The sequence below is a fragment of the Aricia agestis genome, chromosome 11 (assembly GCF_905147365.1).
Source record: "Aricia agestis chromosome 11, ilAriAges1.1, whole genome shotgun sequence".
NCBI classification, from domain to species: Eukaryota; Metazoa; Arthropoda; class Insecta; order Lepidoptera; family Lycaenidae; genus Aricia; species Aricia agestis.
This window is the reverse complement of record NC_056416.1, coordinates 1,473,102-1,488,437: the sequence shown is the minus strand read 5'-3', so window position 1 is coordinate 1,488,437 and position 15,336 is coordinate 1,473,102. Positions and strand designations below refer to the sequence as shown.

Sequence of the window (15,336 nt, the reverse complement as noted above, 5' to 3'; positions counted from 1 at the left end):
AAAGGAAAGATAATAATAGTAGTGCAGACGTAAACCGTACCGTCACAAGGTAGAATGATATTGGTTTTCCCAATCCCGATTAACCGAATCGGGATTGGGAAAACCAATATCATTGTACCTTGTGACGGCGAATCCCAATTAACCTAGGGCCTAGGTTAATCTGTACACACTGTCGCGACTAATATGTGACTCACTTTGACACTATACATTTAGGGCCCGTATTAATGAACGGCTCTCATACTAGTGCTCAATCTTATTTAATATGCTCTTATGCTAAGTACTCACATGCGGTTTTGCGCGATAGTTTTACTCCAAAACTCACTACTCGAAGACTCACATCGAGCCGCTCGAAGGAATGGAATTAAATATCGACGCTATTGATCGATCGAGCAAAACCGTATATTGTTTGTATTTAGCATTAAGCGAGCATTAAGCCAGATTTATCCACTAAGTATTAAAAGTGCAGAAAATTTAAACAACATCCCAAGATGGATCTTGAGCATAATCTTAAGAGTAAGAGCGGCTTTTTAATGAACGAAAACTTTCATTAGCATTTAGCACCCAAAGTTAATAACATAAGCTACAAAATTACTTCACACATTATAGTTAACTAGATGACGCCGGGAACCGTACATTTTTCAGGACTCACGGACCTCACGGTATGTTCATGCATGAAGACGTAACAGACAGATAGACAGACACAATTTCGCATGTATAATATTAGTGTGGAAGTGAGGATATCAGCAACAAATGTGCGTACACTATTATATTGCTAACGTCGCGTATGTAGTACAGCGTACAATTGCGCAGGTGAGCGATGTTTGTTCCGGAGATAGGCGCTGTTTGAGTTGCGACACAATTAGGGTAATTACATGATAAGTGGGAGAGCTGTACTTCAGCACGATTGGGCCGGCCAGAAAAAAAATCTATATTATGTAAACTAGCTGTCCCGGTGAACTTCGTGTCACTTAAAACCTTCCCTGGACTTCTACGAATATTTTAAGACTAAAATCAGCCCAATCTGTTCAGCCGTTTTCGAGTTTTACCGTTACTAACACAATTGAAAATCCATTTTTATATATATAGATGTAGATCATCACTTAGCCTAGAGTTCAGAAAAAAGTAATTTTTGCCACAATAAAGCCTTTTTTGAAAGTCAAAGCATCTTTTTCCCAAATTCAAATGAAAATTGATTCTGTAGATCCAACGTCAATATGCTTAAAACTTACAGACAGACACACGCTCACAGTTACAATATTTATTTGTGGATGATCATTGATCAACCATTATCTCAGATTATTATCTATTTCGTAGAGATTATTATTCTAAAGCTTGAGCCTTTCTTGTCTCTTAACCTCATAACAAGCTGTAAAAACAGCTGTCGGTAACATAAAAGTGTCTTGTTAAGTACAGTTAGTTGTATTTGAGAAATGCAGTTATTTGGTAAATATTTGGCCAACACTTGGCTGCTCCATATAATGTGTTGACATTTTGAATCTTAGTGTTTTTGTAATAAAGCATATAGTACAGTTCGGTTTGTTGACTGTGCCGGCGAGCCCGGCGTTACTCGCGTGCCGTGTCAATGGGGTATTAACACCTACTTCTGTGTAGTCAAACAATGCATCATCATCATGATCTGTGAGAGATTAAAGATTGATTTCGTTCAAGCTATATCACGAGTTTATTGTTAAGTCTCCACAATCTCTTGAAGTCTCTACAATATCCTAAGGCAGGGTTTCTCAAACTTTCGGCTCCACGAACCCCTGTTAAATTTCCAGGTGACAGAGAACCCCTTACTTATATTGAAATTCTCCCCATTAGGAAGGGAAATTCACCGCTTTGCGTGAGAGTTTGAAATACTCTGACTGTCTAGCTGCCCAAAAATCTATCAAAGACATCCTTTTGAAACCAGCTTGAAGATTTTCATTAACGGACATATCTAATAATGGCTCCTGTCGCCACCATTACCTAAATCTTGTCGCGAACCCCCTGCCGTCAAATGGCGAACCCCTAGGGGTTCGCGTACCCCACTTTGAGAAACCCTGTCCTAAGGTATCAAAGTACTGTATAAAATATGTTAACTTTAGTGAATCATCAACACATTACTTTACTAAAAGCTATTAGGCCCAGGAGGTGCAGTTAGCAAACGGATAAAACGACACTGGAGTCGAATTAAACCTTTTAACGAAATTTAAACGAACGAAAACTTTTAAAAGAAATTATTTATTTATCTTTAAATGGTAAAGCACCACACCTCTTGAAAGTCGGTTAACTCCCAATTATAGAGTACCTATCATCAAATTTTCTTTAGCCCTATAAGGTGCTAGAACCTATACAATTAATAGATATCACGGTAATAATCTCTACATTACATCGCCATTGAAAATTCAACTCTATCATTTCTAATATTAAGTATATTTGAGATCGGCATGATGGGCGATAGTTAATCACAATTTTCACGGCGATCGACACCGATGCAATGTCTTTATTAGCCACGAAGTATTCTACGTCTTTAGTAATTTTGACCTCTATTGCAATAGTAATAAATACTAGTGGTACAATAGACATGTCAACGACTGTACAACAGCCTCTCGCTATTAGAGAGGTGTCAACTGTCAACTAGTGTTTAGATGTTAATGGTTTATTTTGATTGTCAATGCATAAAGATGCATTATTAACGTTGTCAAAATATGTTATGTTTGGATAATAAAATTTTGGTGTATGATAAGAGTAGTAATAATATGGAAATTAACTCTATTATAAGCATTAAAATATCATCCAGTACTTGAAACTTAAGAATTCAAGATAGCTTTGTCATATTATCTTAAAAATAAAGTTGTTCTTTTCGAATGATGACGAATGATACCTCTGCAGCTTAATTCCGTCAGACCGTTTAGACTTTAGGCTTAGTCCCTAGATAGTGCAAAAGACCTTACGTCCGTATACTTGAAAAACACAACTCTCCTGAGGGCCTAGACAAGTGGCAAGCGATTATCGTAAACGCCAACAAAATGTATGGGATTTGTCATTAGTATTCGCTAGCGAAGCGATGACTTTAAATGTCAAATCGCATACATTTTGTTGGCGTTTACGATAATCGCTTGCCACTTGTCTACTAGGGCTGGCATAGTTAGGTAACAATTGCGCTGCGTATAGAGAAAGACAAGATAAGAATGTAGAGTAAGAGAAAAAATTATAATAAAATCCGAATTGTCTAACACTTTTTTAGTTGACTTTGCAAAGTCGAGGCTAGTAGCTGATGATGGTGATGATACTGATGATGATAAAGTATATTCATTCACAATCGAACATTTCATAATCGGACGTAACGACTGTAAATGTGGAGCAGGTTTTTTCGTCTGGCAGTCCGCCATCAAGCCCGTGACTCAACGCTTCCGATGGTGGTTTTGACATAGAAATTGGGTAAAAACTAAAATTAGATGTAATGTTGTATCTGATGTTGTTAGATAAAAATATCCAGCCATCCGTAAATATCAGGCCATCCACAAAATTCAACAAGATCATGAACTTTTATTAAATGGATGGATATTATATATTAGGTGCTAAAACACTGAATGCCCATTGGCGCTTTAAGAGACAAAAAAGCTTTTTGAAGTCAGAAGCGAACATGACTTTATCTATTCAACAGCGTTGTTGATTGGTTAACGATGAAGTCAATAAAAGCGCTAATAAATAAAGAAACTTCTTTCAAAATCCTCAGAAACCGGGCATCTTTGAGGTAAGTTACCTGACGCTATAATAGTCATTAATTCGCTAGTGTTGGCTAGTCGGGGGAAGTATTTATAGTCCCCTCTTCCGGAGCCGGGAATAGACCTGTCGCCCGCATCCTATTCCGGGATCGCCTGACACCTTCGTCACCCGACTGTATTATTACTGTCGAAGATACTTGACAGAATTGTTGACAATTTGACGGGATCTTGATACCACACATTCCTCAATTTTGTGGTGGCTTATAGAGTTACTTACTAGGGAAGGTTTTGATATAATAATATAGTCCATTTTTTGCAATCTTAACTTAACAACTTAGTATTTAAGTAATTGTTAAATCTCTGAATGGGGCCGTTATAAGACCAATAATTATTGTTGATAGTATTGTGTTCATTTATAATACTCTACATTTTAAAATCATTATAATCTACGCCAATCAAATTAACAGTGACTGTAAAATCTCAGGTAACATCCATTCAACGTAAATAGAAAAATATTAAAAGTTGAAGTTCACTTGGAGCCGAAATAGTAGAGCCACTATAATACTTGGTATATGACAAAATGTCCTCAAAGACGCATCAAGACAATCCCGCTAGAGCCCGTGAGTCAGTTTTATTTTGCGAGTGGAGTGAACTGCGTTATTCTGGGTTTGGCGGCGAGCCAGCGGTGTTCTGACCCTATTCTACTGGTCAGGGATGTGTCTGTTACAAATTACAATACGCTGTTTATAAGCGGTTGATGTTACTTCATCATGATTTTTAGTCATAACCTAGCGACCGCGACCGATAACAATTTTAATAAAATGCCATAGACTGTAGGTTTTATTTTGCTCTACGCCGTTACAAAGCTGCGGCAGCATGGGTGCAATGTCGATAGAAAAAGATGATGCTCAAAAGATGATGCTCAAAAGATGTATCTTAGGATGTAAATATGGGTTTCTTCAATAATACCATAGTTTATGTCTTTGACATTAATATGTAACCAACAGAATGATTCATTGCGGACCTGTTACTGGTTGGGTTATGTCAATTGTATGTTAGCAGTAGCTATGAATCAATTTCTATGATTGCACAGCGCTGTCCTTGCTAAACGACTTAAAAAAAAAGTTTTTCAGTGTAACTGTATAGGTTTTTTGTATGTTCGCGGATAACTTCGTCGTTCATGAAGCGATTTTGATGATTCTTATATTGTTGGGAATGAGATATTCTGAAAAAGGTCCCTCCCTTAAAAATACTGGTTAAAGTCATTTTCTTTGCTTAAAAAAATATCTGTGACCTTTTAAGGAGCTATTTTGTAGCCATTATGATTACGTCTATTCACCATATCTTTTGACATAATGGTTAAATGCTTTCTGTTCACAATCATCTCTTCTCTTCCAGGATTCTGGTGGGTGCTCCTGAGGACGAGCCGTACCGTGTCCCCGGGGTGTCCCGGCCGGGGGCGGTGTACCGCTGCCAGCCCGGCCGCCGGGGCTACTCCGACTCCGGGTCAAACCCCCTCCAGCTGTGTGATCTGATCGAGTTTGATCATAACCGAAGTAAGTGCTATATTAATTAATATGATATTATTTGTCTGTTGCTGTTGTCTCATTGTCATTTAAGTTTCTTATTTTATGTATCTGTTAGTTTTCTCATAGCTCAATTCTATTATTCGTGTCAATATTTTAGAAAAAAAAATTGGAGCTAGGAGTAAACTCTATGATAATAATAAAGTAGCAAGAACAGCTCTACATCTCTACATGCTCACATATCTTTTTTTCATCTTATTCAATTTTGTTGCTTTCATATAAATATAATATTATTACGTAAGGAATTGTGCTCTGTTTTATTATTAAACACTCTCCTTGGACTCTGTGCTGATAATATTGCGCGGCTCCTGCGCACGCGCGTCTGATTTATTCGCTCTCTTTGTCGCCATATTGTATACGTCACAACCGAAACCTCCTGAATAATGTCTGCCATTAACATAATATCCAGCAGTTGAAGTACAGAAAAAAAATAATACAGAAGACCATCTTTGTAAATACTGACGAATAAGGCGCATGTTCAATCAGAGACTTGATTCATAGGCAGATGGCGACCGACTAGTACGCGATTTGGTCAGTTACGTGTCAAGCTTTGTCGACCAATAGGGACTAATTAATATAGCACGAAAAATTAACATAGATATGCTATCTGCGTATAAATACATTTATTTGATGGTACATAATTATAATTATGCGCGATTATCAGATAATTTGATGACAATATGTTGTTACATCGCACGCGCGTAAATCTTGCCTAGTATGTTAAGAGACTTTAATTTCTTCAAGGATACGGCTCAGTTACTCTACTGTATACATAATATATGATATACTGTGGCGCAATTGTAGTGACTTGATGTATAGCGGCTTTGGGCTACTTGTATTCTTTAATCTTTGCAAAGGAGATATAATGTTTTGCCAAGATCTTCTTTATTTCCTTTTTATATTCGACATGCAAAGTTTTGTTTTATAAAAGCAAAAACTGTGTAGTTTGGATTGTTTTTGTTTAAATATGATTTAGGTAGAGTCTCAAGGTTATCCTTATTTTGCTAAGCAAGTTTTGATATAATAAACGTTATAGGAGGTATCATCGTGTGGGACCAAGGTTACAAACAAGTTTGATACAACCTGTATAATTTATATCTTGATGATAACACTGTTAAATTGTCTTTTTAGATTATTCTAATTTTAAAAAGAGTTTACAAATTACAATATTTTTTTCTCTCCTTGGGTTTTTTAATAATTAAAAAACTTGAGAGGTGTCAATCCGAATGGAACCAAGTTATTTCTTATGTTCAAAAAACCTGTATACATCTATTGACGCCCGAATACTAACAACGCATCGGTTTATTCTCAAAAAAACGCCATCTAGTTGACGCACAGGAATACTATCAACGCCCTCCGCCCCTACCATGCAGGTGCCAGGTACTAATAAAAAAGTGTCAAGGTCAAATATAGTTCTGTCTAGCCCTAGCCTTTACGCCGAACGCGCGATAAGGAACGTTCCAAAAATATTTTAACAGGGTATTTAAATTTTGTAAAATCTTCTGTCATTCATTAATTAGTCCTCTCGCGTCGTGGTAAGTCTGAGTTACAGATTACCTCGAATTAAGTGAGGTCCCAAGTGATTTGTAACTGACAAGTCTTTTTTAAACGAACACATGTAGCATTGTAGGTAAATGCTCACGCAAGAATTACGTGTTGCTAAATTGTGGAACATTTTTGGGTCTTAACATTTCGTATCATGATTCGATTCAATTATTCGCTTTGAGAATTTTTTGTTGCTCTTTTCTTACAACTTAAATATTGAAAATTTTCAATCTTTATCTTAGATTATACAGATTCAATTGGTTAATTTCTTGTTTTTAAATAATAAAGTCAATTATCAAGATACAACGGCAGTCAACTGCTAGTATCAATATGGATTTTGGATTGGATTTTAAGCTTTAACCACAGAATATAATATATTAGTATGCTTAAAACTCTATAATAAAAAAAAAAGAAATGAAATTGTGTTTCCAAATCGGTTAAAAATTAATAATCGTACCGGTTTTGAAACAAACCCGGTAAGAATAACCGGCATTATGAACTCGCACGGGGATAACATAATATTTAATTTGTATTATAATCCTTTTTAAACCTTTTTAAAATTGCTATAGCCCAAAGGCCCATCTCAACTGCATTTCGAATGATGGATCATACTGTGTCCGATCTTTAACCTCGTTGGGTTGGTTAGCTAATGAAATAATCACAGTTTAATTAACAGCTTAGTGGGTCAGACGCACGCGTGGGCGCGCGTGGGTCCCCAAACCACGATTGTGGGCTATGGTATTTCTATAGACATTTTGTGTATCTTATTGGCATTATCAACTTTGATAACTAAAGTTATTGTGGATTCTGCTACTAAGAAGTGTTTATTTTTTTGATCTTATTACTTAATATCCTTATCAGCATTATAGTCACTAGATATCTTATGATAGATACCTTAACTGTAACTTTTATATTTTTTTTATATTTAACTTTTTTAGGGTAATAATTTTTTCAGTCAAGTAGGTTCCTGTACGATTATATTATGTTTGTTCGATTAAAGCACGTAAACTGTTGATTTCATGCGTAGTGATGGCATAGATAAGATGACTATAATAATTATAGTCATCTTATCTATGCCATTATAATTATTATAATGCGTAGTTGGGCTTTGTTTTTAAACCTTTATCGTTTATTTGTATCAGAAAAAAGTGTTAAAAATAAACAAATGCAAATAGATAGCCTTGTTCCAGAGACTTACGTTATTTGTTTGTTTATCTACAAACAGACAGACAAGTTTAACATTCTACTGATAAGGGATGATTGTTTTGGCATTTCGCTGATTGTGTTATCTTGTTAATTGCAACGATAATGGAAATAGGGTTGTCAAATGAAAGTCGAGATAAAATGTTTTTTGTAACACAAAGAAAGATAGAGACAAGCTTCAAAAATAACAAAAGATAAAGAAATCTTTTGTTATTTTTGAAGCTTGTTCTTTCTTTTTATCTAAATGAATAACGGTTTCACATATTCTTTCTTTGATATAAGTTATCCTTAATTATTAAAAAAAATATGAAAATGTTCATCTACAACCTTTGTTGATTGCCAAATAATTCGAGCCAAACATTTTCTTCAAACGTCGGATTCTTAAGCAGTATTTCAAAAGGCACATAGTAAAAAGTCTAGTAAAATTAAAGACTTTTCTTGGACTTAAAACCTAGAAAGTATTCTCACGGCTCGCTCACACGACTAACCGAGTCGTGCGCTATCGCCGCATCTGCTCGGCTGGCGGCGTGCAACGGCGTGTTGGCAGATGATGAACTGTTTGTGATGCTGGCTGAGTTGGGAAGATATTCTGGGTCTGTGTAATAGATACTCTGCTATTCTGGAAGATTAATTTTACTTCTGAATCGGGTATGTATGGTCTATATTGTAGCCAGGCACAAGCCTGGCTACAATAAAGACCATACCTACCATTCAAAATTGGCGTATTTTTACTGACCTTTGTAGGTCAGTAAAAATACGCCAATTTTGAAAAGAAATAGTTCTCTACCTTTGCCATAGTAATAGATGACTAATAAGACGTGATACATATTATGTCTACCATTGCCTGCAAAAGGCTTTTGTCAGCTTCGCAATCATGGTGGCCATCATTCATAACAGCCTAAAGAGGCTTTATGTTTTATTCTATTTTAAAAATATTTAAGTATCATTAATTTGAACAACGCAATAGCTGTAATAGTTAAACTGTTTATTAAACACTAATACAGAGTGCGCAACATAGTGTCGCTGTTCCCAGCAGTGGGCGGGCGTGGGCAACGCGGTGTCATTGAGGATTGCGACAGACAGGTGGTACAGTGATACTAATAAGTGAGTAATATGATAGTGAGCATGTGGTGGGCACAAATGAGCAGAGGAATTGCCTGATGTTATGTAGTTAGTACCGCACCTCATCTTCCTAGATCTTGCTCTTCCAATCTCTTTTCTGAATAACTTACCCAGACTTATAGCCATTCCACACATTTTCCCATCACAGGACGCTTCTTAGATCTAGATCCTAGAAAAATCTCTCTCCTTATTTATTTTGGCAAAGCTCAGGCTTAACTTTGTCCCTCCGACAGTCTTTAAATCCAGAGGAACAGTCGAAGAAAAATCACCACACTTTAACTCTACAATTTTTTTTTTTTTTAAAGAAGGCAGGTCACTGTAGCCCTGACGTCACTGCGACCCATGAGGATCTATTGTGACTCCTTCACACTAGAGTACTCTACAATTATTAAAGTTTCTAAAGTGATACAGAAACGAGGCCAGACACAAAACTAGATTATATTTATAAAATTTGTTGTCAGTATGCTTGGCGAGTCTCGTGCTCTGATGAGCACTACATAATCGACAGATCCTATGATCTGTCGATGACATAATAATTGTATACTATGTCGATACAATAAAGTCGAGAACCCCAGAAATGCGTGCTATTTTTGCGTAGTAGTATATGTAGGTTGTACAAATGGTTAGTGATTACCGATTAGTGATCATGTAGGCGTGTTTACTACTGACTAGTAAGTAGTAAGTAGTGGCTAACGCGCTACATCCGGTGCGCTCGCCTACCGGAAGTCATACCTGATTTGTATTGTTTATTGCCTAAAAGTATTATTGACAGTTATGAGCCATTATAACGTGTTAAATGAAGAAAAATTTAATATTCTCAGCGGGCCCCTAGACCTATCATAATATTGAACAATATTTTATTGAACAACTTATTTGCCATTATGATTGAAAGGCGTGTTCAATATTAACCCTAGAGGGCCAATAATATTGCACAATACCTGATATTGCACAATTAAATTGATCGTCTAGGGGCCCGCTTAGATGAAATTTGAAAATCCTTCTGACTAAAAAAGAAACTTCAAGAACTCTACCGCTGGCTCAGATAACATACGAAGATTAGTTAAGGATTATGTATTTGTTATCACAGAGTATTCTCATTTACATCGGCAATCCTTCGATCACATAGGCAATCCTTCGATCACATAGGCAATCCTTCGATCACATAGGCAATCCTTCGATCACATAGGCAATCCTTCGATCACATAGGCAATCCTTCGATCACATAGGCTATCCTATGGTATCATAATATTATTGCGTTTTCCCGACTATTCGACTCAAAATTAAAAAAAAAATATATCCACAGCCGAACATATAACCTCCTCCTTTTTGGAAGTCGGTTAAAAAGGAGGGCTTACATATTATAACATAGTAGTTCTTTGCTACTTTTCTTCTTTAACTTTTCTTCTGTAACTTCTGTAACTTTTCTTCTGTAAAACACAATTAAAGACATTTTCCCAGGATCAATTGAACTTCAATCATGTATCAGAAACCACTGCTAATGGGTGGTCGATAAAAAGCCGATTAAAATAGCAGCGATGACGTTGAAACGCCGTCCGATCTGTTGAGCACTTCCTACCAGCGACATCCTCTCGTTTCTACGTAAACGACCAGTAACACAGTATAATGTTATACAGTAGAGTAAAGGAGTTGATTTTAAGGACACGGCCAGGGTACAAGTTGGAAGCAGACATGAAGCTGCAGCAAATGACTTCTCGTAACGGCACTACTGGATTTTTAAAGATCGCTACGAAATTTTCTTGCTAGCACACTAGTCACACTACATCACGGAGGAAATTCCATAGATACCGAATTGTTTTTTTGATAAGTAATTTTGGTAGAGGAGGGGAGGGTGTTTTTTTTGTAGTCACTCGAGCGTCATGGAGACCTGGTGGGTTTTGTACATTAGGTAAAGCTTGGCACTACTAATATATATTCCGTGGTAAAGCTGATAAAAAATAATAGAGCGTTTTTTATTTTTATTTTAGCGGTGGGTTCAGAAACTGCAGCCATTTTAAAGTTTTGAAAAAGAAAATATATATTTCAGAAAATTGCTTATTTAGGTTAATTAGAAATACGTTTTAGACAACAAGGACTAAATCAATTAGTTTAGAGCAAATTTTTTTTTAATGAAATAAGGGGGCAAACGAGTAAACGGGTCACCTGATGGAAAGCTGCTTCCGTCGCCCATGGACACTCGCAGCATCAGAAGAGCTGCAAGTGCGTTGCCGGCCTTTTAAGAGGGAATAGGGTAATACGGGAGGGTAGGGAAGGGAAGGGAAGGGAATAGTTGAGGGTAGGGAAGGGAATAGGGTAGGGGTTAGGGGATTGGGCCTCCGGTAAACTCACTCACTCGGCGAAACACAGCGCAAGCGCTGTTTCACGCCGGTTTTCTGTGAGAACGTGGTATTTATCCGGTCGAGCCGGCCCATTCTTGCCGAAGCATGGCTCTCTCACGTATATATCTGCGAAGCTTAGTTAAGAAAATATGAAGCTTTATTTTTTATATTTTAAAATGTCCCTACAGGCTTACCTAACCTTTGAATCGTCAGTGCTTTATATGGAAGCTTCTTTGGGGTATACTAAACATTCCAATATAAAAAAAAAAAAAATTACCTACCACGTGAGAAATCTGATTTCTATACCATGATGACTAGACACATGTCGGAAGACTTTTTCTTGCTACTTCAAATGACCTGAAGTCACTCGAATGTTATGCACATGTCTAATTGGGGAAGTCTTATAAAAAGATTTCTTACTGCAAATAAAATATACATTATGGTTATGGTCCGTTCTTAATCAACCTCCGACAGGAATCTTATTTAGGCGACATAGGGATCAAAATCACAAAACTCCGAGGTAACGGGAGTACGGATGCTGATAAAAAACTAATTGGGCCACTTCTTAGTGTTATCAGTTGAGAATGGTTCCTTGTAGTGGTTACATTTTACGTTCAGAGAAATGCTTCTAAGTGCTTTACAATCATTGATTTAAGATATAAAAAAAGTGTATTTTTTTTAAATATCTTAATTCAAAACTTTAATAAGAGTCAGGAATCAGATTCAACTCTCCAATCCAATTCAACACTGGAGTTCACCAAAATATACCAATAGCCAAGTTTTGCACGTTCATCGACGATGTATTGTCCCCTCTCCTTTGATGATGATATTTTTTTGTCTAAAGATGGACTAGATCAAAAAGTAACGAAACTGCAGAGAAGTGGTAGATTAATCTCATAATTTGTACTAGTCAGGGATCGTGTGAACAGTGTTGCAGGTCGAGATGTATGGTCAGCTGTTACTAAATATATTCCTAAGGGCACTAGGTCAGCCCTGCAAAGCGAGGAATCGATAGAAATGTCGAAATAGCTTCACAGTACAAAAGAATATACTAATAAGTAAAATGTTACAGTTTGACGTTCTAAACAAGAACATAATTAAAGTGGGTCAAAATCGCGCCCAAAGAAGTCGGTTACAAACAAAAATACAGGTGAAGCTAATAAAAAGCGTATAAAATACAATGTGTTTGGTGACTCTAAACTCATATTTACCAGATTACAGAAAGGGAGAAGATTATTTTCAATGACTGACTAGAAATAACTGACTTTTCAATGATGGAAAAAAATAGAAATTTCATGTAAAATGTAAATTATCCGCTACCTGGATTACTAATAATTATTGTTTTGGCATTTCTACGATCCCTAGATCTGTGCCTTCGATGCGGTCGTAATAGGATCCACGAGACACTTGCGAAAGGTTTGACTCAATTATTTGTGGTTGAACCGAAAATTAATCAACCCTCATCATTATTAACGTCTTGCTGGTTTCTGTCAGGCGCTATTCAAGTGTTTGTAACTGCTCTCAGTGACAAACTTTTTATTTGAAAATGTTATAAAGCAATAAGCAGAAAAACAAACCTAAATGTTGTATAATTTTTCGAATTTGAACTGTAATTTCTATCAAGTACTCGTAGTATCATTGGGACCTAATTATCTTACCTCTAATCTCGTTTCGATTTTCAGCATCAGAATTTAAGACACCGCACCCAATTCCTAGTAAGGTTCCTTTACTGGGGGTACTGCAAAAAGTATTTTTAACCGGCTTTCCAAAGAGGAGGAGGTTCTATGTTCTGCAATGGATATTTTTGCAGTATCTCTACATATAGGGCTCTCTTTACTTTACCTATTTGCTGTTGTCAAGGACAATGGGGTTACGAGTTTGTCGCGCTGTCTGTCGTTGTTTGGTGACCAAATAGTGTCATTAGCTAACTCAAACAACCGGTTTTGCGTGACGTTATCGTTTTGGCTTTAGCTTTCCGCGAATTTGCCAAGATAACTAAATTATTTTAGCGGCTTTTATGCTTTAGCGGCTTTCCCACGTTGAGCATGATGAGCTCACAAGCGGGGTATATTCGTCAATAATTGACGCTAATTGTGTATGCTATCTATTTTTTTTATGAAAAAAGGGGGCAAACGAGCAAACGGGTCACCTGATGGAAAGCAACTTCCGTCGCCCATGGACACTCGCAGCATCAGAAGAGCTGCAGGTGCGTTGCCGACCTTTTAAGAGGGAATAGTGTAATAGGGGAGGGTAGGGAAGGAAATAGGGGAGGGTATTGAAGGGAAAAGGGTAAAGATAAAAAAGGGATAGGGCCTGCGGTTTCACGCTGTTTCACGTCGGTTTTCTGTGAACCCATGGTATTAATCCGGTCGAGCTGGCCCATTCGTGCCGAAGCATAGCTCTCCCACGTCAGTATGGATCTCCCACGTCACAAATTTAGTATCCATCTTTGCCCATCATGGATAGAGACAGCCGATGTGTCCTCTCTTTCATTGATATGGAAAATGAGAGCAACAACTCATTCTTTAACAAACGATTAACTTGAACATCGGTGAAATAGGATCTCAATATCTTAACTGACGAGTCAAAAACATGATAATGACTTGTTGTGTCCTTACCACCTACACCTACAGGTCTATTGCTTATGGAGGCGTTGCTTGTAGTATGTTCCAATTCCAACTATAAGATATGCTACTTACAAGCGCCACCTTGTGTAGATACTTCTAATAGAGTCTTATACCTCTAATTAGATAGTTTTTGTATATACAAATACCATAATTATATAATTATGGTAAATATAATATAACTGGTTTCTCTGCATTAACTGGAAGTATTAGGGGTATTATCTTATCAGGATATTACCTCTATATTCTGAAAGATACGGGTTGATGATAATTGATACCTAAGATTTATACTTGATACCGAAATATCTTTGAATCGTCGATCCCACTATCCCTTAAGTCCAGGGTTTTTAATCAATGCGTTCTACCGGTAATGACATACGGAGCTGAAACGTGGACACTCACCGGAGGACTAGTTCACAAGTTTAAGGTTGCTCAGCGTGCTATGGAAAGAGCTATGTTGAGAGTATCTCTGGTAGACAAAATTCCTAATATAGTCATTCGCCAGAGAACTAAAGTCACCGACATCGCTCATAGAATTAGCACGCTGAAGTGGAAGTGGGCTGGTCATGTCTGCAGACGGGAAGACGGTAGATGGAGCAGACAAGTGTTAGAGTGGAGACCACGCTTAGGCAAACGTAGTGTAGGACGTCCCGCAGCACGGCGCGGTGGACCGACGATTTGAAGAAAGTGGCTGGCAGCGGATGGATGAGGGCTGCCCAAGATCGGGATGGTTGGCGCTCATTGGGGGAGGCCTACGTTCAGCAGTGGACGGCAATAGGTTGATAATGATGATGAATGATGATACCTAAGAAATCTAGAATATTTGAGCGCGACTGAAAGAAACACAATATTACAATAGGCTAAAAGCGAATTTCTACGAGTTCGCTAACCGGGCTACAGTTGTAGAGCCCTAAATGCACATCATCAATTACAATACTTATTGAATGGTCACTAATATGAGGCGTTGTAATGTGACAGGGGCCATACATCTTGCCTGTACTCGTGGGTATGGGCATACCTCGTGTTCCCGATCGGGGACGGGGACAGAGGGCCGGGTACGATCGGGAACGGAGCTGAAAGCATTGCAACATTAACGCATCGTGTTGATAATACACAAATCAATGGGATCCGTCGAGTGGTTAGGGCGACCATGATTGTCCAGAACGGGATAAAAACAAAATTGAATGTTTAGTTCTGTTTATTATATAGG

General features: G+C 37.4%; 1 protein-coding gene across 4 annotated transcripts in view; it reads left to right on the top strand.

Annotated features, from left to right (window-relative positions):
- Window positions 1-15,336, top strand: part of LOC121732144 (integrin alpha-PS2) — a 99,901-nt gene that overhangs the window by 34,596 nt on the left and 49,969 nt on the right. For all 4 annotated transcript variants that reach the window (XM_042121968.1, XM_042121966.1, XM_042121967.1 and 1 more), the window contains exon 2: window positions 5,109-5,266. In XM_042121968.1, the coding sequence (XP_041977902.1) occupies window positions 5,109-5,266 (158 nt within the window). The remainder of the gene's footprint in view (window positions 1-5,108; window positions 5,267-15,336) is intronic.